The sequence below is a fragment of the Hypanus sabinus genome, chromosome 22 (assembly GCF_030144855.1).
Source record: "Hypanus sabinus isolate sHypSab1 chromosome 22, sHypSab1.hap1, whole genome shotgun sequence".
NCBI lineage: Eukaryota > Metazoa > Chordata > Chondrichthyes > Myliobatiformes > Dasyatidae > Hypanus > Hypanus sabinus.
Window position 1 is genome coordinate 56,963,804 of NC_082727.1, and position 16,078 is coordinate 56,979,881.

At 38.9% G+C, this 16,078-nt stretch overlaps 1 protein-coding gene across 2 annotated transcripts in view; it reads right to left on the bottom strand.

Annotated features, from left to right (window-relative positions):
• Positions 1–16,078, bottom strand: part of sec23ip (SEC23 interacting protein) — a 142,216-nt gene that overhangs the window by 76,879 nt on the left and 49,259 nt on the right. Inside the window, exons 10-13 of one of the 2 annotated variants that reach the window (XM_059947815.1) lie at positions 9,974–10,092; positions 3,313–3,420; positions 2,819–2,914; positions 782–997 (exon numbers count right to left, since the gene is read on the bottom strand). In XM_059947815.1, coding sequence (XP_059803798.1) covers positions 782–997; positions 2,819–2,914; positions 3,313–3,420; positions 9,974–10,092 — 539 coding nt within the window. Of the gene's footprint in view, positions 1–781; positions 998–2,818; positions 2,915–3,312; positions 3,463–9,973; positions 10,093–16,078 lie in introns of both variants that reach the window. The other variant, XM_059947814.1, reaches the window with a different exon arrangement.

Here is a 16,078-nt window from a genome sequence, read left to right on the forward strand (position 1 = left end):
TCAGTAATTCTAGCATTTTAAAAACCTTATCTGGTATTAAATATATTACATGGAAAAATGTTTAAATCATGTGGTAGTACAAAGATATTCATAAGTATAAGTAATTAAGAAGTTGATATGTAGATTAACAAAGCCATGAATATGTCAAGCCTTGGGATTTGTTTATGAGGGGAGTAAAGTTAAAAAGGGGTTAAAATAATTAATACTGAACTTTGGTTCTATAAAATGAGGTAGTATCCACAGGTCTAGGAGCAAGAAAAAATTATGACTGGATCTTTCTGTTCAGGAAATAAACACATGATGCACGATCAAATTGAAGCTTTTAAAGTTAATGAGTTGGGGCTCATTGTTGGTGGGGATAGATTCCAAGGTCTGAAACTAAGGGATGCTGAATAAAAAATCGTCACAAATAGATCTAAAGAATTCAGGAGAAACGACAGAACTTTCAGAATGCAGAATTTACCACCAGATGACATACATTTAAAGATTTAAAGTTAGTCCTGATGAAGGGTCTTGGCCCAAAACGTCGACAGTGCTTCTTCCTATAGATGCTGCCTGCCCTGCTGCGTTCCACCAGCATTTTGTGTGTGTTGCTTGAATTCCTAGCATCTGCAGATTTCCTTGTGTTTAAAGATCTTCAGTTTATATTTTAACAGTCGCCAGGTAAACTTAAAATTATGCCTTCTCAGAGACCCCCACACAATCTTCTTCATTTATTACTCAATGGCCAAAGGGGGGAAAAACTCCAACTACCAAACTCGAGCTTTAAAGCTTCATTTACCTGGCCAGCACCAGCTTCAAAACGATCATACTGAACTTTGACAGATGAAACAGTGGCTGCACCACAAGATAGCACTCTCTTCAACATGCTCTGCTTTTCTCCAGCTAATGAGTTGGTATCAGCAGCTTCCTCCTTAGTCTTTTGCAAAGCCTCTTGTTGAGCTTTCTTCATGGCTTCCAATGCTGTTTTTTTCTCAGTTGCAGCTTTATTCTTTGCCTGGTCAAATGAAAAGAAAACTTAACAAACCAACTAAATTCTATTTCTAGCAATCCTGGTGAAAACATTTGAAGTGAAAAATAAAAAAAATAATTCAGCAATCAACTCAGTAAGAGTTAAAACCTTATTCAAAGTGTTTGCAGAAAACTCTTTTTACCTCATAAACAAAACTTTGTTGGTCAATTTTTGTTAGAGTTGGGGTGGGTAGGGGTAGAGTGAGGCAAGGCAAAGACCTTCAAATTATCTAATTTAAAAACAAAAGGCAAGAAAATATTGTCTTATAATCAACCTAATCCTTGAAAAAGCATACAAATCTTACTTTCCCCGTCTCCAACTTTAAATTAGAAGCAATTAAAAAAAAACAGTAACAGAAGCTGGAATAATATCCCTAAATATACTACCATGTTGACAGTTATCCATTGAGGTGATAAGTACAAGAGCGTCAGCAGCAGAGAGGTACAAAAATGAGCAATTTAGGGCCTTGTTTTTTACCAATAGAACCAGACACAGAATTTCTTTGTCATGTACTTCTGCTTCATTTGGCCAAAAAAACTAAAACACAAAACTGCTCATTGATTTTATCTGCTAATTATACAACAAAACAGATGGCATAGAGGCCAAGAATTTGTACTCTAACTGGTTTCAAAATACTGGGGACACTTCCAATGAATGTGCAAAAGAAATTAAATAGACTCCCAAACAAAATTTTCCTTTTAAATAATAAAGATGGCATTCTTGTAAACACATGGAACTTATTGCCTGCCAATGCTTCCAATAACATTTCACCTCTATACCAAAAAAGCTTTATTTATTTTCAGTGGTTCCAAATTGTAGGCATCTCTTAAAGAGTACTATTTCCTTCTGGCTGGTGCTGTTTATTTTATAAAGAGCGATAAAGAACATTGTACAAATACACTAAACGCTGCACTATTTTTAAGCTATGCCAACATTTAAAACCGGTTGGCACCTTTTAGCCTCTGTGTGTCAGATCATGTATTAATGAGCGGACGGTGGGCCAGATAAATGCCATAAAAAAATTTAAATATGGGAATTATCCATTTAAATACATCTAATTATGTATTGCCTCAAATTAATGAAAAACACATGCTAGAAAGTCATTTGTGCTTAAGGTTGCCTACCCCTGATTTAAAGGAAATACAAGTAGAATTTACATATCCTGCAGCTTACAGTTCAGCTAGTTCCATCCAGCATAGCAGCCATTTAAGACACTTTCACTTCATGTTAAGAAGACAATGTTGAAGGCACTTGGAATTCTACACAAAGCATGCTGTAATTATCGAAGGTTTATTGTGATTTAAGAATCTATCATCCTTATAGCATAATATTCCTGTAGTGAGATCCTACTCTGCTGAATTACATACTCAGAAAATGAGTGTTAAATTTTCCATACTTGCAAATCATTCCATCCCTGACAATGATTTTGCTTCACAATGATAATGTTCGGTACAATTTCATAAGCCTTCTCAAACATGATCAGTGTTTGTGATAAACTAGACAGCAAGAGCCTGTGGGTTATTCAGTTACTTTCTATATTTCAATCTGCATCACTGTTTTAAAATGAGAAATCATTCACTCTTTCTTCCTAATGCACATCTTACTGCACCGTCCTACGTGAACTTCAGTCATAAGACTATTTGAAGAAAGAAAGCAGTGCAAAAATGCAGTACCTACCTTCCTTTTAGATGCTATTTCTATTTAGTTTCAATTCAGTTCAGTGCTTACAAGAAATAAAGTTTAATTTCAGTACTGACTGTTAGGGCTGCCAGCAATTCAAGCATCTTTCAGTATTGATGATGATACCTGTGCATTAACCTTCTCTTTTACAAAATTGGCAATTTTCTTTCTTGGTCCAAGAGGGATCCCCATTTCCTTCAAGTCATCCACTGTACACATGAGCTGAAAACAAGCAAGGAAAGGAGTGAATTGAGCTGCTGAAGCATGACATGCAATATATTAATCTGTCCTTTTTCAAAGGTTGATTCATCTGTTGCAACACCACTGATAAGTATGGTTAATTAAGTTTCAGTCCTTTTTCTTAATAGAGCACAGTGTAAAATGTGAAACCAGTGAGATTAACTGGCTGAAATACAATTTTACAGGAAAAAGCTTTGAATTGCACTATATCATTAAAATATTATCTATGAAGATTAAGTTCAGATAAAAAAATTAAACAGTATTAACTATGAACTCCAAAAAAACACGAATATTATTCAAGATTTTAGTGGAAACTGCATTGAACTTTTATAAGTTGAGGAGAATAATTTTCAATCTAAATGGAATGGAAAAACACTTACCAATGATTCCATGTCTATTTTTTCCTTTTCCAAAGTAGTGAGGTATTCAGAGAGACTGAGTGATTCCAACACTTCTGATAAGGACTGGAATTCCTCCTCTTGTTCATCCTGCAGTTCATTAAAATCTTCAGTATCTTGACAATTCTGGTCCTTCAAATGAACGTTTAAAAAATTCTGATTCAACTAAACTAAACTGAATACAATCACCAAAATCATTGTTCTATTGTAATAAATAGTTATAACATCAAACAAGAAAGAAGAAATACTTGCTTTCTGGGTTAAATTTGCTGGCATGGACACTTAATTTCAAATCATCTTAAGGATAATGAGAAAGGCATTTTTTTTTCTCATTTTCCAATAACATTATTGCTTTAATTGCCCTAATGCTTGAAAAATAAATATTCCCTCACGAAGATCTGCAAAGTTTTAAACATCACGGATCTTAGGAAAATAGAGGGCTATGGGTAACCCTATGTAATTTCTAAAGTAAGTACATGTTCGGCACAACATTGTGGACAAAGGGCTTGTATTTGCTGTAGGTTTTCTATGTTTCCAGGTCTATCCGAGAAGGGAACATTTTGGCCTTGAAACTGCAGTTCCATTCAACCCTTGACCCACAAATTCTTTAAGATTTATCCCGGAAGTTTGTTTCATTAAGAGAGGAACCTCACAGAGAGGTTTTGTCAAGATGATTACATTAATTAGGTGGCTGCACATTATAATGTAATTATGAGGTATCGGAAGTCATACAACATGGAAACAGGCTCTTCCAGTCCATGTCTGGCCCATTGCCCTCTGAATCTCTCTTCTCCATATACTGACCACTCAGCTCCTCAATGCTGCTCTGTCATTTAATCAGAAAACAGATAATGTGATTGTAATCTGAACTCTACATTCTTACCTATCCCAGTAACCTTCTCAACCCTGAGCTATCAACAAACAAAATAATTCTGTGTTAAGATTCCCAACACTTTAAGGAAGAAAATTCGAGAGATTCAGAATCTTCAGAGAAGGGGGAAAAATATCACTTTTTATGTCCCTTAATTTTTATACAGTGAGCCATATAGTTCCAGATTTCCTCAAGAGAAAATATCACTTCCACATCCACCCTGCCAAAACTGCTCAGGATCTAACATAGTTACGTTCCCTCTCACTCCAAACTGCAGCAGATTCAAATCTATACTATCAACTCTTTTTCATATGATAACCCACTGACTTCCCATATCTGTCTAGTAAAACTTTTATGCTTTAAGTGCACAACCCCTTTCCTTAAATAAAAGAGACTACAAAAATACTCTAGATGTGATACCAATGTCCAAACTTGAGGAAACTGCAGAACACCCACCTCAAATTTCTATCAGAAATTCATTTCATCTCACACTTGGCACACAAGCTATGATCCTAGCTAACAATATCAGTGAACGTTCATGTCAAACAGGGCTGTTTCACTGCGTCGACACTTATTTCAATCTGCATCTTATTTTGAATGAACTGCTTAATGGACAATTTCACATAGTCCCACATTGCTCTCCAATTGTCAGCTCTTTACCCATTCACTTAATCTATTCCTATCCCTTTGTAACCACTTTACAGTTTATTTTCCATTCTTCTCCAAGCCATCAGCAAACTTAGCAATCACACCTTCAGTTAATCTATCCCTTCAGATAAAAACAGATACTTTACTGATAACAAAGGAAATTAGTGTCACAGTAGCAGAAAAGTGCATAGATATAAATATTAGAAGAGAAGTAGCAAGAATAAAAAAAGAGTTACAGGAGAGAGTCATCACTTCCCTGGCTATAGGTTGACTCATTATAGTGCCTTATGGCCGAGGGTAAGAATGATCTCATATAGAGCTCTTTGGAGCAATGTTCCAAACATTGAGATTAAATTTTGTTAACCATGAAAATACCCATTTCTATCTTTTCTCCATTACCTAATAGCCATCAAATCTTTTTTTTTTCCTTACTATTACATTACTTCCTACACAAGTTTTACAATTTTTTTTAAATAAAAAGGAGCGGCCTTTGTTATAATTCCTAAAATCTGTCATCTGATTTCCTTTCAAGATTTTGTATTTCCAAGTGTCTACTTCAGACCCTTCTAAACTCTGAAGAGCATAGATCAAGTTGCACAAAATTCCTTTATCAAACAATCAAGCTAGTGAACCTATAAGGCAAAAGAGCCAAAATAGTACATCACATTCAGAAAGAAGGCCAACAAGTCTCATATATAGACTGCAGTAAGATTTTATTTCTCCAATATTCAATACCATTGTAATAAAGGTTAGCATACCATCTGCCTGCTGTGTTTGAATATTAACTTTATGATTCATTTATGAAAACTTCAGGCCCCATTGAATATAAATACAACCTAGTCCCTCACCATTTGAGAAATACTTCTGTATTTCTATTCTTCCAAGGAAATAGGTAAAAATCACAAATTGCATATGAGATTTCAACAGTCACACTCATCTACCTTCTAAATTAATCCACAGCTCTTTGCCACCTACATCTGCCTCGGTTTATTTCCCACCTAGTGGTGTATAGCTGGTACATATGGATGGGCATATTACACTCAGTCTTCTCATCTAACCCACTGATGGAAATCAGCCAGGCATTCAGCTCACTAGAAAGCTTTGCAGCGCCTTCCTTCTGAGCCATTAACCTATCCTCAATTCATACTAATACATTATTTTCTTTTCTGAGCCCTCATTTTATGTCATAAACTCTTGTTAAAATTACAAATACATTAAATATACTTCCCTTCAATACCTTGCAGATTAAAACTATGAAAAAAAACACTTGCACATAGCACTTTTCCTATGACATGTGTCCAAGGTAATTGTCTTCATTTATTTTCTATCCCTGTTCTCCTTTATTTGAAAAGAACTGTAATGATTGTTACTTGCCAACCACTAATTATGTAAGATCAAAATCAATGCAGTCTCTAAAGCTCCCTATAAACTAATCTCCTAGTAAAGATTCTTCATTCAACTCCAACCTCATCTCTGGTCTCCTCTGCACTTGGGTCCAACTGGTGTATGCCTCTCCTAGTCATCAACAGGTAAAAGATACTGAACTTTGCCATAACCTACAACACACACAAAATGCTGGTGGAACACAGCAGGCCAGGCAGCATCTATAGGAAGAAGCACTGTCGATGTTTCAGGCCACGACCCTTCGTCAGGACTAACTGAACGGAAAGATACTAAGAGATTTGAAAGTGGGGGGGGGGGGAGGAGAGAGGGAAATGCGAAATGATAGGAGAAGACCGGGGGGGGGGGGGGAGGGGGATGAAGCTAAGAGCTGGAAAGGTGATTGGCGAAAGTGATACAGAGCAGGAGAAGGGAAAGGATCATGGGACAGGTGGCCTCAGGAGAAAGAAAGGGGGAGGGGGGAAGCACCAGAGGGAGATGGAGAACAGGCAGAGTGAGAAAAAAAAACAAACTAAATATGTCAGGGATGGGGTAAGAAGGGGAGGAGAGGCATTAACGGAAGTTAGGGAAGTCGATGTTCATGCCATCAGGTTGGAGGCTACCCAGCCAGTACGTAAGGTGTTGTTCCTCCAACCTGAGTGTTGTTTGAATTTCCAGCATCTGCAGATTTCCTCGTGTTTGCCATAACCTACCCTGGTTCAACTCAGCTTGGCAACCACTCCTTGTTACAGGGAGAATGGAAATGAATCTAGTGCAGAACTTTGAGAACATTTGAGTTAGGGGGAAGATGAAGTAGTTTGGGAAACAGCTATTTAAAATATGCCTGGTCATGGAGGACACAGTGATTATGTTAGGAACAAGAAAGTAGGATTTTGCAGAGATGGAAAATACACAGGAATACAGGATAATCATAGACAGAGAAGGCATCATAGAAAGTGCTTAAGATTTAAATGACAGGAGCCACTTTCTAGTTGGTGGTTTGAATGTAGGTGTTGATGAAAAATATAACCAGGTGGTGTAACAGTGAGGCAGATGGCACTAACTGTGAGCCAGTTCAATTCAGAATTTAATTGCAATTATTAATAGAGTTTTCATAAAACAAGTGTACGTATCACCCATTCTAACTGCTAACCAAGTACAATGTCTTTGGTTGATATGAAATAACTTTATAAAAAACATGCTTGTTCATTATGGGAATACAAAAATTTGCAGGTGTAGATATTTCAGCAACTCAGAGGTATGCGAGATACCAGCAAAATATCTACACCTGCAAATTTGGGAAATGGCGTTTTCACAAAAATATATTACAAAACTTGGTTACCAATCAAGTCAGTTACAGCAACATTCTGAAAGTTAAATCCATACAAATATACCTCATTTGTTTAAAAGAACTAACACAACGTTCCTTTTGGTCTTCAAGTCCAAAATTCATTCCTATTTGACATAAAATTATAAAAAAAACTTTTGATTGGAAGGCCTGGAATTAAAATAGTTTGTTTGACTGGAGGTTTACTCATGAACAACCATTGCTTCCTGAAAAAATCTACTGCATTCAAAAAGGATGACATAGTCAGAATCAGAGCAAACATTTTTCAAGAAACTTCTATAATCTCAGTTCCTAAATGCCAAACTCAAACATTACCTTTATATGAAGTTGGGACTACCCTGACCACTCAATAATTCCAAACCAAATAACAGAAGCCTATCTGCTTGGAGAAACAGGTGCCTCTTGATCTTTAATATTTTTTGCTCCTCTTGGAAAACCTTAGTTTCAGTTCACATACAGAATGATTTTCTTACAGTCAGCACAATAGCACACTGCGAGGTTTAGAAACAAGATAGACCATTGTCAATGGTTACTACAGCTAATGGGTTCCTTAAGGCTGTTATAGCTGGGGAGTGGTAACAGCAATAAGCTCCCACTACCTATTAAATGCTCCAATTGCATGCACCTCAAGTAGCCTCTGACAACCAAGCCCAGCTCCTGGCTTTCACATGTGGCTTAGCTACTAAGCCTGGCGGGACCATTCTACTGACAGAACAAACAAAGACAATTTACTGGTACCTTAAAACCAGTTGCTTTGGGCAGACAGGACTCGTCAGCCATGGCTGGCAGGTCATCTAAGCAAAGGAAAATCTGATCTCAAACCTCTGCTGCTTTGCAGCTATACCCATTCATAGGGAAGGTTTTGGGAGTAAACCCCAAGGGAAAAATCTGGAGCTGGAGTCCCTAAGGACTCCAACTCCAGTCCCTACATTGAGTTCTTCACTGACTGACAACCCCTGTGATGCTGCTGGTACCAAACTATATCAATCTCTGCCATTCGTTTGGGTTTATCAGATGTGGGGAGAGGGCGAGCTTGCTATATAGGCAACAGCTTCTTCTCTATATTGTACTGCCCTGGCTGGCACATCTTGATAAACAGAACACAACATCCATGATGGATTCTTGACTGACAGAGGCCTACTACTACAATAATGCAATCAAAGCTATAGTAAACCTCCAATAGTAATTCCACATTAAGCAAAAACATCCAATATAGTTTAAATGACAAATCCCCAAGAATGACATAGAAACAGAAACAATAGGTGCAGGAGTAAGCCATTCAGCCCTTCGAGCCTGCACCACCATTCAGTATGATCATGGCTGATCATCCAACTCAGAACCCTGTACCTGCTTTCTCTCCATACCCCCTGATCCCTTTAGCCACAAGGGCCTTATCTAACTTCCTCTTAAATACAGCCAATGAACTGGCCTCAACTGTTTCCTGTGGCAGAGAATTCCAGATTCACCACTCTCTGTGTGAAGAGGTTTTTCCTCATCTCAGTCCTAAAAGGCTTCCCCTTTATCCTTAAACTGTGACCCCTCGTTCTGGACTTCCCCAACATTGGAAACAATCTTCCTGCATCTAGCCTGTCCAATCCCTTTAGAATTCTATACGTTTCAATAAGATCCCCCCTCAATCTTCTAAATTCCAGTGAGTATAAGCCTAGACAATCCAGTCTTTCTTCATATGAAAGTCCTGCCATCCCAGGAATCAATCTGGTGAACCTTCTCTGTACTCCCTCAATGGCAAGAATATCTTTCCTCAGATTAGGGAACCAAAACTGCACACAGTACTCTAGGTGCGGTCTCACCAAGGCCTTGTACAACTGCAGTAGGACCTCCCTGCTCCTGTACTCAAATCCTTTTGCTATGAATGCCAACATACCATTTGCCTTTTTCATCACCTGCTGTACCTGCATGCCCACCTTCAATGACTGGTGTACAATGACACCCAGGTCTCGTTGCATCTCCCCTTTTCCTAATTGGCGACCGTTCAGATAATAATCTGTTTTCCTGTTCTTGTAACCAAAGTGGATAATCTCACATTTATCCACATTAAGTTACATCTCCCATGAATTTGCCCACTCACCTAACCTATCCAAGTCACCCTGCATCCTCTGAGCAACCTCCTCACAACTAACACCACCGCCCAGCTTCATGTCATCTGCAAACTTGGAGATGCTGCATTTAATTCCCTCGTTTAAATCATTAATATATATTGTAAACAACTGGGGTCCCAGCACTAAGCCTTGCGGTACCCCACTAGTCACTGCCTGCCATTCTGAAAAGGTAGTTTTCAGAACATATTATATACTAAATTGATCATTTGTCATTTTGACCATAAAGATTTACAAAGCTTATTCAACAATTAATTGATTATTTGTACATAACTGTACCTGGGACTCTTCTGGGCTTGCAGAATCTTTCACAGCCCCATTAGATGCTGATTGAGTGGAATCACCAGCCAAAGAGCACCCCGTCTGATTGGCCAACAAATCAAAAAGGATCAGAGAACCTGAGGACAAATTAGAAGTTACGTACTTCTTTTTCAATATACAGTAACCTTCGAGACACTGTTTTATTACAGAACAGTTAAGGCACAAGTGAGAGTAAATTTATTAAATGGGGCTCATTTTAAACATGAGACGAAGCCAATACTTTAGGCTACATAAGACCACAATTAGGGGGACATAACCAGTTTCAAAGTAACCTACTATAATCCAATGTCAAGATTTAGGAAACAATCAAAGTCTCTCAGTATCAAGACCAATTGTCAAAAGGGGCTTATGAAGCTTACTCTATATTATATGAAATTTATAGTTAAAATATAACTACTTTGCATGGCCATAAAAATTTCATCTTTTTAAACACTTTCACCTTCCAGGCAATTCTTATCAATGGTATTATGTCCGTTCTGTCAGTAATAAGATTTACTGTTATTTTTATGCCACCAAAAGGTAAAAATCAAGTAGCTAAGCTCACTTTTTCAAAATTCTGAAAGAGTGTATGCTTAACTGACACTGTCGTTTGTTGTGCATTTACTCCTGGTGAGTACAGTTGCAGCATCTCCAGTTCAACTGGATTTGTAGATTAATTGGCTACTATGAACTGCTCCAAGGTATATCTGGAGAATTTGAGGTAAAAGAATATGATGCAAGAGAATAGGTGGGGAACTCCCTCATCGATGGTTCCAAACTCAGATTTTGAGAGAAAATTCAAAAATCTGAGGCGCAAAGGGACTTGGGAGTCCTTGTGCTGGATTCCACAAAGGTTGAGTCAGTGGTGAGGAAGGCAAATACAATGCTAGCATTCACCTTAAAAGAACTAGAATATAAAGAATAGAAGTAATGTTGAGGCTTTATCAAGCACTGATGAGGCCTCGGTTGGAGTAGTGTAGGCAGTTTTAGGCCCCTTATCTAAGAAAGGATGTGCTGATATTGGAGAGGGAAAAAAGGTTTATGAAAATAATTCCAGGATTGAAAGGCTTGACATAAGAATGAGAGATTAACTGCAGATACTGGAAATCCAAGCAACACATACAAATTGCTTGAGGAACTCAGCAGGCCAATCAGCATTTACATACACATATATATAAAAAGTGTACAGTTGACAAGACCAAGACCCTTTATCAAGATGAGAAAAAAAAGATAGAGAGTTTGATGGCTCTGGACCTGTACTCTCTAGACTCCGAAGAATGAGGCGTGACCTAATTAAAAACTATCAAATGGTGGAAGGTCTTGAAAGTGGATGTGGAGAGAATATTTTCTGTGGTGGGAGAGTCTGGGACCAGAGGACATAACCTCAGTATAGAGAGGTGTCCTTTTAGAACAGATGAGAAGGAATTTCTATAGCCAGGGACTGGTAAATCTGTGGAATTTGTTGTTGCCGGCAGCCATAGAAGCCAAGTCTGTTTGTATATATAAGGCAGAGGTGGATAGATTCTCGATTGTTCAGGGCATGAAGGGATATGGTGAGAAGGCAGGGAATTGGGGTTGAGGGAAAATAGCCATGATGAAATGGCCGAGTTCTGCTCCTGTATCTTAGGGGCTTATGTCTAAACCTGGATGCAAAAGGAGGAAGGTTGGGCATAGGGCTAGCAATGCCATCCTGCAAAAACCTTGAGCTTCAGGAACTCCAACAGAAGCTCCAAAGAACATATCCCTGGAAGAGGAAGGATACACCAAGATGGGCTACAAATGAGAAAGCTTAAAAGACTGTCCTCAAGACAGAGGACTCTAGCAAGTTGCTATTGGCCGCCTTTGCAGCAGTAAGGGTGATGGATTTAAGGTGGGATTAATGGGAATGCTCTAAGGCTGACTGATCTTCTTTACCATAAAGAGATCATGTGACAATTCAACTCATTTAATATATACAGTAAATACTGAAATATTTTAGTTTCAACTCTGCTTAATGAGAACAAAAGATACAAATTAAGCTACCAGAAACAGCCGCAGGAATATTTCTCATGGTAAATGCAAAACAAAGTACTCACAGCACATACAAGGACTCAAATACTTGCACTAACAGTACTTTGTGCATGACTGTGATATTCTGGTGCTGCTGCAACTTGTTTTCTGCTACTTATCTATTTAATACTGCTTTTCTATTACTGTCTTGTTTTTATCTACCGCTTTGTTTGATTGCCTGAGAGGAAGCCAAACAGTTTCATTGTACCTATGTATAATGACAATAAAGATCATTCAATTCATAATCTCATAGGCAAATCACTCAACAACCATATTTATAACCCAAAATTCTATTCTCATTTTTCATTCAGTTTTTCCTCTGTTACATTGCAATGTTAAACAGCCAACTCCTTCCATATCCATGTTCTAATCCTTTTTCATGCTGTAGACTAGGATTCTAATGACTTGTTTGCCATTTGCAATAGCTGACCTCAGCATTTATTTTTACAGTGCCTAACACTGACTGTGGAAATTCTCTGCCATTCTGTAAAGGGGCAGAGACACACATTTCAAATACTTCAATGGGAATGTCTCGATGCAGGGGTTCCCAACCTGGGATCCACAGACCCCTGAAGTAATGATAGAGGTCAACAGCATAAAAAAAAGTTGGGGACCCCTGGTCTAAAGGAAGATTGCTAAAACGAAATACTCAAAACACAAAGATCACAAGCTGGGAAATGGTGTCACTGCTATGACAACTTTTAAGTACCTGGCATTAGTAATGTTGCCAAAGAAATTCATACACGTGTCATCAAAGAAAATGGCTGCTTAAGGAGATAATAAGGGAGATGACCAAATGTTGAGTGAAAAGTAGTAAATTTTAACAAACATTTAAAAAAAACACGGAGACTTAATACAAATGGCACAATGGAGGTGTGTTTCAGAGCAGTCAGGAAGTGCCATTAAGGCCTTGGCAGCGGACGGAAAGGTTGTCAATGATGGAGCAATTTAATACAGCAATTATCAAGCTGGTTAGAAGACAGGAGCACACATCTCAGAGTGCTGAAAGGACAGTACAAATCTAAGGAGAAGGCAAAACAGATTACTTCAGGGAAGCATAAGATGTTTGATATTAAGGCAACCTTACTAATGAGTCAATGATTTCATTGTACAATGAGCAGTTGCCTTCAAATTTATGCACGGATTTTGAAAACAGCAAGTTTACCTATGGTTAAATGATCAACACTGAATTTAAGGGAATAGGCAAGTTTAAAAACTTGATTCATAGTTCTTGCAGATAAGCTAAGGAAGGGCAAACTCAGATAACATCAGTCAAGTGGAAATAATCATCTCAGCAATGATGCAAATCTATCGCCTGTTCATCTCCAATTAGCAATCCACCTAGGCTTTAAACAGGTTGGTTCAGTTTCAAACAGTGTATTTTGAGAACATTTCTGAAAAGTATTTCAACCATTAAAAGTTCATGTTCTAGTTTAACTGTCATTCAACCATACAGGACACATTTCCACACTTCATTTAGTCCGCTACTTCAAAAGTTGATTACAATTTGCTCCTAGACTTTCCCACCAGCAGTATTCTTTGCTGGCCTTTGCAAGCAATTCTGGTAAGAAACAGCTGAACTCAGCGATCTGCCAGTCCTGGATGCGCAGCGCCATCTGTCAGTGATTATCTCTCACTGCACTCCACATGCAGCAATATGCAGAATCATTTAGATTCTATACAACGTCTGTCTGGGTCAGGTATCCAAAGCCCGATTCATTTCAACTGAGATTCCATTTCTGCAGATTAAGAGGTAGGGGAGTAAGCAAGTGTTTACTTTTTAAATTGTTTTACTTTAACATTTTTAATAATTTGAGATTTTTTTGATCAACTTTGTTTATTACACTACTTCAATTGCAGATTTTTAAATGCATCAGAATGTCAGGAAGATGTTTGAAAATTTAAAAATTATGACAGCTTTGAGGAGAAGCATCTAATAAACAGTTTTGAGATCAGTCAAGTTTGTGAGGATGTTCTGGGTTATGGCCTCTGCAATATTTCACTCAAGGTCCAATCACCACACAAAAACCTAACCAGACTATGGACAGCTAGAAATTAAAGTTCTACATTCATTCCAGGCGAGTGGGGATCCAGTGTAGAGTCCAGGTGCCAGGAGTAGAGGTTTCAATCTTGCAGTCTGGCCCAACCTGACTGGGGGCTCTGCCAGGCTGGTAATTTCTCAGTTGCTAGGCACTTTGAAGTCTCTCCAGACAGTAGCAAGCCGCAGCAAAATTCTCAACATGAAAGCCTCAAGATATTTGCAAACAGCTTTTTCAAATCTGTGGAAAACAACTTCACTTTGGCACAGAATGTCAACATCACGCCAGGGGAAAGCAATTTCTAACATGAGTAAACTATGATTCTTTCTTGTAATGGCAAGGGAATTCATTAGCCCCACTGGGTGAATGTCACTACTGAAAAGCAATCCCCTGTGGGTCCTGTTACCCCTCTCCTTCTCTCCTCATCTCCCTGAAGTCCTTCACTTATTCTCCCATCATCAATTTTTTTTTTGTCTTTAACCAAGCCAATGGGTTGTCTTTAAACACACCAACCTACCAGCGCATCATTGGGACGAAACACAAACAGTTGACGAAGGGTGAGGAGGGAGCCACACATCACAGGGAGTACACGCAAATGCCACCCTCAAGATAGAGGAGCAACTCTTACATTCCCTCTGGGTAGCCTCCAACTTGATGGCATGAATATTGATTTCTTCTTCTGGTGAAAACAATCTCACCCTCTTCCTCTATTGTCCATTCAGACCTTTTACTTCCTCTCATCTGGGTATCACTTCCCCCTGGGTCCCCTCCTCCTCCTTCCCTTCTCCCCGCCACTCCTTCTTGTTCTCCTATGGTCCACTCTCCTTGCGTATCAGATTGTTTCCAGCCCTTGACCTTTCCCATTGACCTGGCTTCACCTATCATCTTCCAGCTAGCTTCCTTCCCTCCCCCTCACCCCCCCCCCCAGTTTTCTATTCTGGTGTCTTCTCCCTTTCTTCTCAGTCCTGAAGAAGGGCCTTGGCCTGAAATGTCAACTATATATATTGTTATGAATGTACCACAGCTTTGAGGGGCTAAAGGGTGTAGGATAGCCCCCTCCTTTGTGAGAATCGCAAGATCACTGTTGGGTTGGGTCAAGGGGCCTAGGAAATGAGAGAGAGAGTGCAGAATGTCTCCTTTCCCTGGCGATGTAAAGCTACGGGACATGGCCATTGTCTCCGGAAGGCGAAGTGTGGATTGAAGACAATGCTATGTGAATGCCCTCAGGCAAAGTGGGCTGGTTGAGGGAGAGATTGCACACCCCCAACCTGATTGACACCTATGACCCTGCGAGTCAGGATAAAAGAGGGTCTGTAGGAACAGCCCCTCAGACGCACCAGAAGAAACGTTAAGCGACCACGTAACAGCAGGAAGTCATCTGAAGGAGGCCACGTGCGTTCAGTTCCGTTGCTGGAACTGGTGGCTGGAACCATGGAAAACGGCTTTTAGCTAACAATGGGGAAACTCACTCCTCTGACTCAACAGATTGGCATCATAAAAGACCTGGGGCAAGTTTAAACTTTTTAATCACTTTTAAACCCAACAACCCTGCAGCTTGAACGAACTGATAGTGACTGTTATCTTTCCATCGGACAATACAGTAACCCCTAGACAACGATAGAGCTATTTCTTATTGGTTATTATTATACCCGCGCTTAGATTTAGTATTGAAGACGTATATTATCTGTATGTTTGCATTAATCTTATTTTTGTGCCCTTTATCAATAAATACTTTTAAAAATAGTACCATCAGACTTCAACGGACCTCTCTATCTTTGCTGGTAAGTGATCCAGTTATGGGAATTCGTAACACTGTATACAGAGTTGAAAAAGAAAAACTTTGCAATTATCTGGTTTTCTACATTAATTACCCATAATATGTGCCCTGATCTTCAGGGAATTAATTCTGATTGAGGAATTTAAAGGTTGTGTTTCGGAGGATATCCGGACATACTTGAATGAGAAGCCGAATAAATCCATCTCCGAATTCGCTAGG